Below are 12,529 nucleotides of genomic sequence, written 5' to 3'. Positions count from 1 at the left end.
CAACAATTAATTTTCTAGTTGTAATATAACTATAAATGTTTAGTTCAAATGTAAGTATTTACAAAATTAAATAGAGATAAGCCTCAATTTCGAGTGTCTCTAGACATGTGATAACTGCAAATTGATATCAAAGAAATTCCCCTAGGTGCACATAGAAAAATACAAGCTTGTTTAGTTCATAAATGAACTAAGATTTGAACCAAACAAATAGCAATTTAAAGCGAAAGAAATAACTAATAATAATAAATAATAAATAAATGCTAAAAAATACTAAATTCCAAAATCCTAATTCCTCATTCAGGATTATTTTCAAATAACATTAAGAGATGTATTTCGAAATACAGATTGTAATCGTATTTTTTTATTCAAGTATGCAATGATATACTTTAGAGTATAAAACAGACAAATGATAATCTATACCAAAGGAATTCCCCTTTGTGCACAATGCGAAAAAAAACTTTAAATTTATTAAATTTAAGACCGAAACGAAAAATGAAACTCCTGATTTGAAACCTTTATACATATGTCAAACTTGAATCGAAATTGTTTACACCTCATTTTGCAATTCAAGACTATATTCGATATATAATATATTTTTGGCAAAAGTGTTCTTTAGAGAATCCAATAATTAGATAAGTTATAATGTAAATGCAAAATATATATGTATGTTCATTATACCACAATGGGAAAAAACGTATCAAGACGGAAATTAGAATATAATATCTTAAATGAAAAGCTAATTTTTTAATTTTTTAAGAAAGATGATAAACATTCTCATTTCAAGACTGCACTCGCTTTGCACATACTCATGGCGAAAGTATTGTTTAGAGAACCCAAAGCTTAGATAAGTTATACATTATCCCAAAATGGGAAAACGCATTAAATTCAAAAAAGAAAGTCAGAATATAAAATCTTAAATCGTAACAAAATTTCTCGATTTGTAAATCTTAGATCAAAATTGTTTTACGTAACATGAAGATGATAAACATTCTCAATTCAAGACTGCACTCGATTTACACATATTTTCATGGCAAAAGTATGTATTAGAGAACCGAAACCCTAGAAATTTGATAAGAGCAAAGTGATACCAAAGAAATTCCCCTTTCTATATAGAGAATGTCGGTTACTCACCTTTTGTGCCTTGCAAGTGACGTTGATGGACTGAACGTCGTGCGTCTGGTGTCGCTGCTCCCCGATGCACTGACCACAGGCTGGCATCTTGCAGTTGAGACAATACTGAGAGAGGGTTTCCTCGTGCTCCCCGCACACGGATTCACGAGCCTGGGCGGCGCCACGTGGCTTCACAAGCGTGTGCTTGGCCAGGGGACCGCGAGCTGGGTGACAGAGTTCGCGACACTGATCGCAATAGCGGATCTCGCACTGCTCGCAGATGAGGGAGGCGACCTTGGGATCCGTTTCGCACATTTGGCAGCGCAAAGCTTCGCGGGCACAGAATCGATCCACGATCGCCTCCATGGCGCGGTATGTGGGCAAATTGCGTACGCCGCCATCGTCGAAGAAGACGAGTTTCCGGCACAGCGGACACGTCAAACACCATGCTGCACCTGGTGGCGCCACCACCGAACCTTGCAACAGTCCCTGCAACTGGCCGGTGCCCGCATACGACACGGGACGCGATGTGTTGGAGCAGCATACGACTCCCGAGTCCGCCTCACTGAAGATGCTCACTTTATCGGATTGATCCTGATCCGAGGTGACGCTCTCGCTTCCGGTTGCCGAGCTTGCGGTGCTCGCCGCCGAGCTGTGTGAACTGTGTCGTGTGCCTGGAGCTCCTCCGCCAGTTGCTCCCCCTGGTCCTCCTCCTCCTGTGCCAGGCTGTCCATTCACAGCGGAGACTCCTCCGGGTGCCACGCCTCCATTGGCGGTACCAGCTGGTCCTCCGGGTGTGTAGGGTGTTTGTATGTCGAGGGCACAGCCCAGGCAGAGGGCGTGGAAGCAGGGCAAGAGCACGGGATTCGCATACAGCTGCTTGCAGGTGGGACAACGTAGTTCGTCCTCCATTTTATTTAGTTACTAATATTGTTTTGCCAATTGGGATAGCACACACACTGACACTTTTTGCACTGACTGTCAACTGTTAATTTGCACTCAGAAAATTCAGCGTTGATTACGCATTTTTAACAGTTGCTTTTGCTTTTCTTTTCCTTATTTTCTTTGAACACTCAAATTCTTTTGCACGCAATTTTTCTTGGTAAACACGCGTTTTTAAATTTCCGTTGAATTTCGTCACTGAAACAATTTCGTCCGCTATTCGCTTACAACACGTCCGCTCGCTGTAAAGGTTCGTCGTAGACTAAACTGTTGGGCGGCTGTTAAATTGGCTGCATGCCGCCACGCAAAATGCACGCTGTTAAGTTTAACAGTCGCATGCATGTTCGCTTGCAACCGCAACCGTTGACGAACGAACAACTTGACGAAGCAACATCTAACAGCACAACGAACAATTCGTTGAATTCAAATTTTCTTATCACTGTTAATAATTGTGATAGAAGTGCTGCAACTCTGATAATGATAAGCAAACACTTAATTAATCAAAAGCCAATTGACGTGAAATGTAAATGCAGCAACAAAAAAACAAGCGTTGTAGTGGAAAGGTGGAAGGTGTCAATTTTCAAATGTTTGATAAGTAGTTGATTTATAGATAACATTTGAATATATATGTACATGAACAATTGCGTAATTAGAATAATTTCTTATGGATATTTATTAAGTTATTATATAGGGTGATCAGACCATCGATAGCTCTGATAATCTCTCACATTCAGATAACCAAGAATATATATGTATGTATAAGCAGTACGTTACTAAAGTCTAATATTATAGAAAATAATATTATAATGAATATTTAGTGTACGTTATTAAACATTTACTAGTTTTATTACTTTTAAGAGTACCGAATGTCCCAACAAACAAAATGTACAAATGTTCGGTACAAATGTACCGAATGTTGGAACTCAGCTAGAGCGCGAGCTGTTAACATTAACATGTTGAGTTGTGCCGCCGTTCAAGCATGTTCGATTGCGCTGTGTGCGCTGCAACCGAATTTGTTGTGCGCGCCAATAATCTTAACATAGATTTGTTGTTGCTGCTACTGCTGCGTTTGATGCATTGTTATTGTTGTAAAACCGAAATTCGTTGAAATTTGGAAATTGATCGTGAATCGTGTGCGATGACAAGAAATGTTAACGTTTGCATTTTGTAGGCCACAACGCGACACTTGTTTTTATTTCGGGACAATTACCTGTGCTAGATAAAAGGGCAGCAGTAGAGAGACAGAGAGAGAGAGAGAATGAGAGAACTGATAAGAAGCGGGAAACGAAGTCAATCGTCACAGTGTTATCGATACCAATACAAATATAAACAAATTGATGCATGCCGTGTATTCGTGTTGAACTGCAGGTAAAGCAGAATGCCATGAGTTTGCCCAGCTAAGTTAATCATAGCCAACAGGTAACAACGACAACAACAACACCAACTGATAAGGCAAGAATCCGTCCATATGGCCGAAGAGGTGTCAGATCAACAGCAACAGCAATAACACAACAAATATGATTAGATCCAAGCGTTGCGTCTGTTTGCGTTTTGGTTGTTATTGTTGTTGTTGTTTGTCATCGTCGTCTGCAAGTTTATTTAGACATCGAATCAGGCATTGGACGAAAGCCAGAGGCAAACAGAACCGCCAACCAAATGTGAATCGATAGACTCAACAACAACGGCAACAGGGCAATCATGACAGCAACAACAACCACAACATCACCATCGCCATCGCCATCGACAGCAACAACAACAACAACAACAACAACAACAACGGCAACAAAAACGTGCGTAATCCGTTTGACTTAATAAGCCACGCTCTCAATTTGTGTTTGCTGTCCGCAGACGTCAGCGTGCGTGCGAGCGGGACAACCTGAGCGCAGCACATGTCAAGTGTTGAGCAGGCGAATGCGTCGAAAAGGAGAGCGTGAGAGTGCGTGAATGTATGAGTGCGTGTGTGTGAGTGCAAGCGAGTGAGACGATTGACCACATGCTTTACAAGAGGAGACTAGACAATGGGAGTTGGGGTTAAGCAATACCTGATTTTAGTTTTGTTATTTTTTTTGGTTTTGCTTCGCACTGCTAGTTGCCCCCTTCCCCTCTTAGCTATCGACACATTGCCTATGCAAATATTGACATGCAATGTGTTGTTGTTCATATGCGTAATTTGCCTCAATTTATGAGTGGATAAATGTTTGCTTTAACTGTCGTTGTCGCTGTCGTTGTCACCAATACTGACCCCCCTCTCCCTTCTTTCATCCCTCGATGATCCGTCGTCTCCTTCTATAGCAGAGGCGCCTAATTGCTTGTATTTGTATTGTTATTATTGATTTGAGTGGATTTTTACAAGGTGCGAGAGAATCAGGGTCAATTATGACTGACTAGAAGCTACCCTGGTATTATCGAAAAACAATTTTCGTTAATAGAGTTTTATTAATTGCATTATTATACTGTTCAACACTAAGCTCAATTATATGGAAATACTCGACTAGTAAATACTCCGTAAACATTTTTGTGGTCAAGTGAAAAATGTACTAAAAAAACACTAAAATGAAATGCACTACTCGAATGTGAAATATAGTGAGCATTTCTATATAGAAAACACCCAACACCCTTTATAACGTATTACTTACACTATATTACAATATTTAATTAGTTCGCTCTATCCAGAAACTATTAAACTATTGAGTTACGTATTTTATCAAATTTTCATATTTTTTATTTACACATATCATATGTTATGAAATGTAATAAAAAACAAATCAATATATAATCTTTATACTCTGCTCTTAATTAATCCAAATTACTATCAAATGCACACAGAACTCCATTCTTTAGTATTTCAAGTGTTAATAATCGCAGTTTATTACGTAGTATTTTTCCCTCTTTTATGTATTTTTAACTATTTCTCAACTGTTAAATAGACTTCCTTCCGGTTCATATGCATGGTGAATAAAGGCTCAACTGCCGGTCATAACTCACAGCGAATAGTTGGAAAATATTTAAAAACTTTTAACACATTTTCGGCGTCGTAAGACCGCCAAAATCCCAGTTACACTTTCGCACCCTTAACCAACAAGCTCAGCAGCAGCAACAGCTCTTCCCTTCATCTTCCCCCCTCTTGGCTATGTAAAAGGTTTTGGCCCGCTTTAAGGCCATATATCATGTCGTGTTACCAGTCGCCAGTCGCCATCATGGCCAAGGACATTCACAATATGCGCGCATGCATAAAAACGCAATAATAACAACCAAAAAATTCACTCGCACACACACTCGCACACACACACACACGCATTCCCACTCACACTTGGACACCCTTTCTCCTCCGTCATGGTGAAAGGGAGTATTACTTTTGGTCACCGCGGGTGTTAAACTTTTTTTCTCTCTTTTTTTCCCTTCACTTTTTTCAGAGAGTTTCCCAAAAATAAAACAAAATAGAAGAGGAGCTCACTTTTTTGAGCGCTTTGTGGAAACGTGTTCACGTGAGTGTGTGTGAGTATGTGTGTGGGACATGGAGCTATCCTTTTACTTGGCAACAGCTAACGGTTCTTTCATGCGTTTGGCTGTGTTGCAAGCGGCAACTGCGGCTGAACGAGAACCAGAACCAAAACCAAAAGCAGACGCGTCCCCCAAATGCCCGTGCCTGACCAACAACAACAACAATAACAACAACAAAAACAACAACATTAACATCAACAACAACAACACAACGACATGCGAACTCAACTATAATAACTAGCTAAAGTGAAGTGAATTCTTTGGGGTTGACTAACACCATACCCTGTAAGTACACATATGATTTAGAAAAATATTGTCTTGAGTTCCACATAATTTCTTAAGCAATATTCTACAAAATGTGGTACAGAAAAAATTACTTTTAGGAGCCACATAATTTATAAAAGAATTTTTACAAAACTGTTTTGTATTTAAATTTTACATAGTCTTCAAATTTGTGAAGCTTTAAATATGTATATTTAAATTGATAATATCATTTATCAATTTTATAAAATTTATATTTTTTAAATTATATAGTTATTTTTTTAAATATTTATCTGTCTTCTTTTCTTGCTCTTCATACCCACCTATTTTAAATACTTACCTTCTTCATTCACAATTCGGGTTATTAATATAAGTCTTAATTTAAATTAAATCTTAGCTTGAGTTTAATAGAATTTAAAACATTTCAAATTTGACTTTCTTAACACTAATTAATAATTTATAGGTTGCTAACATTTTTATAATTTGTACATTTTGTATACTTAGTAAAATTGTTACACTACTTTTTCTTAGCTAAGTTCGGATTGCTGCAAATAAAAAAAAAAAACGTAAAAAATAAATACTCAGAAAATACTAAAATTACTTCTTTATTAAATTAATTAAATTTGCTTTTGTTCCCTTTGACAAGTTAATTAAATATTTCATATACTTGCGATGGACAACATTCCGTACTTCGTTAAACAAAAAAATACAGGGTATGCGAAATAACAATATGTAAAAAGTTTAAACAAAAATGGAGTTGCCTTGTTTTCCCCCGCAACGTGTGGGGGGAGGAGGGAGGAGGGTAAGGCATGCCACAGGGATGCATGCATATAATAAAACTTTTTTTGTGCGCCCCCCCGGGCGAACAGTTGTTGCTCCACTGATGCTGCCCCCTGCTCCAAGTGCTGCTTCATGGTTGATACTGATGTTGTTGTCTGCTTGGCGGGCAGGATAACATCGCCAAATGAGATTAGGAAGGACATTCGCGTATTTAACACACAGACAAGAGACAGAGGCAGCGACAAATAGAGAGAGAGAGAGAGAGAGAGAGAGAGAGAGAGTTGAATAGAACTTGCAGCGTGCAGCTGTTGGGGCAGCAACCAGTAGGATATCCTGGCAGCCTGTTATGTCGAGTACAACCACAGGCGGTCCAATTGGGAAGCAACTGGGCAACTGGTCACCGAGTCGGAGTCGGAGTTGAGTTTGAGTTTCGCTTCACTGGGCCGCTCTGTGGCTTGTGGCAGCGAGAAGCATCCATGGAGAGAGCGACAGAGAGCGAGAGAGTGGAAGGAGGAGCGACGTCTGCTAATATTGGGCCCCAAGTTTAGCGCCTCTGTTGTCATTGCAGGAAGTTGCAACAGTTTGAGGCAGTGTAATTGCTTTTTTGTTTGTCGCTGCGAGCAAGTTGTGGCATCGCCAGATATCACAACACTTTCGGGGTTGACTGCAGAAATTTTTAATTAGATTTTTTGATTCTTTTTTTCTACTCGTAATTTTCGTTCATTTTTTCTCTTATTTGTAGCCCGAGGTTTATTTTCGTATTTTTAGCAAATGACACTCGCGTTAAATGGGGGATTTCTTGTCCATTTTTTGGATTTTCTTTACAGAGTTGGGGAAACTTTGGTGGGGCTTTCCCAACGAGTTAAAACACTGCTAACGTGAAAGTTATGAGCCATGACAAATTGCTTGGCGTTTATTTGGTTGACTTTCTTCTAACCAAGTGCTAAAGCTAATTCCACTTTTGGTTAACGATAAGCTTCGCTGCTTAAATGCATAAATTTGGCCAAGAAAACTTCACAGGATTACAACTGATGGTTAGTTAGCTACAAAAAAACCGTGAAGAAATTATTATTAAATAGTGATTGAGATCCTTCTGCAGCGAGATAATTCGTAAATAGTAGAAGTGAAAAGCACAATGTGATAATTAATTAAACACTGCAAAAAATATTCTGAGAGGAAAACTATCAATGTTCACTTAAAATGTTTATTACAAATAATATTACACATAAAGAAAAACATGTAAATTAAAAAGTAGATTGCAATTCTTCACGTATAAACTTTTAGATCTTACAAAAAATCTTGATAAGATTGTTAGGTTGATAATTCTAAAAACAAGATTGTGTTCTTCAATCATCGTTTTGAAGTTAAGAAAAATCGTCTTTTAAGATCGAAAAATATCAAATTTAAGAATTTTGTCATTTTTTCTTAAAATTTTGGAATTCCCTTCCTTAAATATTTATTAAATAATTTTCTACACTTCTTTACTTGATGACCCAGTAATAATGAACAATTTATCTCATTGGGTTAACAGTTACTAATGGTTCACACTGGAGATCAAGTACTCCAACTAACAAAGACATTATTAAAGGGCAACTAACCAGCTTTTGATGTGCACTATAAATTCTCAGATGTCGAAAAGGTAATTGAAAATTTACAACGTTTTCTTATGTGAGAAAGAGCAGCAGTATTGTGTGGCAAGCTACAGAGCATCAATTATAAATGCACCCGATAAATTATTGCCAAGAATTAACTCAGCTTTCAGGCACATCAACAGCAGCCACAAGTGCAACCAACTACCACACAGAGACAGGAATATACCCAAATACATACCTATATATATGTATATGTTAGTTACACATATCACATACCTGACTAAGTATGTGCTGTGTTGTATTTATACAAAAAATTGTTTAGCCAAGAGAGTTTGGCCAAAAAAACTGCAGAAAAGTTTCTGGCCAAGTTCTTGCATACACTTACTGAATGTATAAAAAAGTTAAGAAGTTAAGAATTAACTTTTCAGGGTCTGAGAAATTACATCTTAAATATTGTACAATGTGAATTTTAACTAAAATTAATCATACATAATTGTATGAATTTTATTTTAATGCAAACTTTGTCATATTGATTGTTATCCGATTTTAAATTGAAAGATTCAAAGAAAGTCTTTAAATTTTAAAGTGCTGTGAATGGAGTTTAATATAATTAAAAATTTATCTTTGTAGACTTTAGTTTTCATTTAACGTATGTATATATTTAACACTGTCAGATGCTTAGTTATCATAAAAAAATGAAAATGATTTTTCTTTTAAATTCTTGTTTTGTAATTTAGACAACAATTAATCAATTCAATTTTCACTTATTTTTATTTTTTAAAACTGCATACAATTTCAGTATTTAAGGTTCGACTTTTGTGAATGTTCCTTAATTGTAACAATTGTTAGAGTATTATTCTAGTGTCATTTTTGGATTAAATAAAAATTGTATAAGCTATTTAAACAATATAAAAAAACGTGTTTTGCAACCGGAACTAAATTTAGCATGTAATACTATATCGATATTCCTAATCTAGCCAACGGTATGTTTCAGTATTTTTGCCAAATATTTTTGGTAGTTTTACAGAAAATATTATTTTTAATGGGTAGCGGGTATCTTACAGCTTTCTTATAGCTTTCTAATTTGTTAAAATTAAAAACTAAATAATTGTAAGCGTATTTCAGCTTCGTTGTCTACGAGAACATCTTTATTTCTTCCTTATGATTTTTTTTGTTTTATTTTTCAGTTTTTATGCTTACTTATGGATGTGTGTATTTGTGTCTGCATCTTTGGTGTGTGTGCTCGAGTGTGTGTGTGTGTGCGGGTGTTTGAGTGTTGGTGTTAAGCACTTCCGCTTGGCTGCTCCTCTGACATGCGTTGCACGTTGCCAGCTGTCGTGGCACAACATGAGCCAACGCTTGCCCTGCCCCAACAATTGCAGCTTCCTTTAGCACCTTTTGGCTTCTGACAGCTTGTTGAAGCCCTCCCAAGCTTGTTCAAGCGCTTCCCTTCTCCTCTTGACTGCCAAGCACCCCCAAAGAGAAACTTGGTTTGATTTTTCATTAAGTTTTTCAGGTGAAGCGCATTTGCTTTACTACTTGTTTTTCTTTCTCTACCCACTTTTGCCCTTTCCCCTTTTTTGTATCGTTAGTTAAAATTATTTTCAATTAGCAACCAACATGACGTCCTTGCACAGGATCCCAGTCATCTGTGCATCGGTATTTCTGTGTGTGTGTGTGTGCTCTCAGCAAATTGAGAGCAAATTCTATTGAACTACGAACATTTCAGCGTTTTGCTCATTTCCTGTTTGGCTTTTCTTGTGGTTCGTTCGTCTCATGTGCAAAAATGCAAAATAAATTATTCAGTAGCTGTGCATTACGTAATTCTTGAGCAGCAACTTGCTCTGCATTTTATTATAATCAGTGGAACATTTTTAGGTTAATAAGACAAGACTAAAAGAGAACAAGAAAGAGAGGTTAAGTCGAGTGAGCTCGACTAAGAGATACCCGTTATCCATTTCGAATAAGAGCACAACAGTGTGGTATTAATTTTAAAATATACCAAATTAATATACCACAAAAATACTAAAAATATACTCAAATTATGTACCGAAAAATACTAAAAATATACCACTGATTTTGTTTGATATATTGATATAGTACAATATTAAAAATATACCAAAGAGTACTAAATATACTAGAATTTGCCAAAGCAACTAAAACCCGATTGCTGTCGGCGTTTTTTGCCGTACAAAAGTAATTCCTAATTAACTTCTACATTTGTTAGCTTATCACATAACTTCATCATATGGGTATCGGATATAACAAGACAACTCTCAGTACATATGGATACAATATTATCGAGTTACATACAAAATTTAAAAATAATGAAAATTATTTTTTTTTGGCAATTTTTGTTTCATTTATTTTAAAATCTCAAAACAAATTAAAGTATTCTTCATTATATTTTTTATGCCACACATTAAATGATATTCTTGCATTTTTATATTCTCCAAATTGCTCTAAAAAAAAAATACATAATATTGCTTCAAAAGTAACCGCAAACAATGAGAGTAACAAAATACGAGCAGTTGAGCTAAAAGCTCAGAATAATTTTGAGCTCAACTGCAATGGGGTTGAAAAAGTGTAGCGTAATTAAATGTTTTTGAGGTCTGGCCATATGAGATGTTGAATATTTGGTTGCATCCCAATGCAGAGAGACAGAGAACAAAGCAAAGCACACGCACTTTGGGGAAACCAGTTGCAATTATGAAATTTTAGACATTTTGATGTACTGAATGTCTGCGAGAATGTTGCAACCACCTCCCACATCACATGAGACGCAGCAGCTGTAGTTTTCTTTTTGGAAAGTAGAGACAACAGGATGTGGGAATAGTTGTAAGGGATATGCCGTTTAAATACTCGCTCAGCATAAGAACGGGGTGTTTTATTGTCCATGGGGTGCTCTGTAGTCTGGCTTTAATTAAATTGTTTGCAAGTCAAATTATGAAATCGGATATTTTAGACGTTTAGCATTTTTGGGGGCAGCTCACTGAAGTATAGAATAGAATTCAAGTTGGAGAAACAAAAAGAACATTTTTCAACGTTTTTGAAAATATGAAGTTCGTGTCTCTCTTTATATTTCAATAGTCCATTCATATTTTATTTTAGTTTTTTCCAAATTTCCCACTTCCACTTTCCATTAATATAACAAAATCTTTAACTATTTTTAAATTTAACGCTTTTAAAAATCTTGAGCAGAAAATTCAATTTATTTTGAAAAGTTGTTTGCTTAATCAATTTTTCAGTTAATTAACTATTTCTTTGAGTTTCACAGCTTTCTCATAACTGCTTGGCCCCCGAAAGTATGCAATTTAAACGAAATATTTCGAAAACAATGAACATTCGAAAATCCTGCCATTGTTGCCTGTAGTTCGTTATCGTTCTTGTTGTGGTTACCATTATTGTTGTTGTTATTCTTGTCTTTGTTGTTGGCTGCACAAACAACTGGAACAAAACAATGTGAGTGGTAGAAGAGTCTTAACCCCATACGTACCAGCTTACCAGCACTTGAGCCAAACCACAAAAACAAAAATCCAAAGAAAAAAAGAACTAAACAAGTTTGCTGCCATCTCCTCCCCTTTTAACACTTTTGCCATTGCCCATTTCTCATTCAGATGCAAATCCGGCGGCAAATCTTCAAATGACTTCGATTGGTTTTGCTGCTGGTTGGTCTCTCGTTTGGAAAGCCGCTTTTGTTTTGGAACATCAAATCCTGGTTAGGCAACTACTCTACCCCGCCTTCTGCCAGAGGGTGTCGCTGTTATCACTTGCTCTGCAGCCTCATGTCTTCACAGCTTCACAGCTCGAGAGAACAGAGCACAGCATGTAGAACATGTAAATGGCCGCCATGTCTCCCTTCAGCAAAACAATGGCGACCAAAAGCATTTTAACGAATTTATTTCACAACAGAATTGAGGCATGTTTAAGTTGCACTTGAGCCTTAGCTGGTGTGTGTGTGTGTGTGTGTGTGTGTGTAAACTTATGAGAAGCATTTTGGCCAAAGCCAAAGGCTGTTGCCAACAACACCCAATTTCCGCTTGGTCAAGTGACATGATTGATGTTTTGATGATGCTGCAGGCCTGATACTGACTCCGACTCTGACTCTGGCCACTAGCACAAACATTATAAACAGCAGCAGAGTGTGGTATGACACTGACATCAAGTAGCCGACACGTTGCAGTCAAGGCATGACAAAGACATAAAAAGTCTATATGAGGAGCAGAAATCAGTTTTAGATTTGGCACATATTTGACTTTAGACTTCTGATTACGAAACTATATAAAAACATTTGTATCCGCAATTAAGAGTATTTTGCTAAAGATTTCCCATTTAAAATCAAG

The 12,529-nt window shown here is 36.9% G+C and overlaps 1 protein-coding gene across 4 annotated transcripts in view; it reads right to left on the bottom strand.

Moving 5' to 3' along the window:
- Positions 1 to 2,324, bottom strand: part of LOC133843547 (E3 ubiquitin-protein ligase TRIM9) — a 101,544-nt gene extending 99,220 nt beyond the window's left edge. For all 4 annotated transcript variants that reach the window (XM_062277152.1, XM_062277160.1, XM_062277169.1 and 1 more), the window contains exon 1: positions 1,132 to 2,324. In XM_062277152.1, coding sequence (XP_062133136.1) covers positions 1,132 to 2,022 — 891 coding nt within the window. In that variant the 5' untranslated portion in view covers positions 2,023 to 2,324. The remainder of the gene's footprint in view (positions 1 to 1,131) is intronic.
- Between the last annotated feature and the right edge of the window lie 10,205 nt (positions 2,325 to 12,529).

This window comes from Drosophila sulfurigaster, chromosome 2L, assembly GCF_023558435.1.
Source record: "Drosophila sulfurigaster albostrigata strain 15112-1811.04 chromosome 2L, ASM2355843v2, whole genome shotgun sequence".
NCBI lineage: Eukaryota > Metazoa > Arthropoda > Insecta > Diptera > Drosophilidae > Drosophila > Drosophila sulfurigaster.
This window is presented reverse-complemented; position numbering and strand designations above follow the sequence as displayed.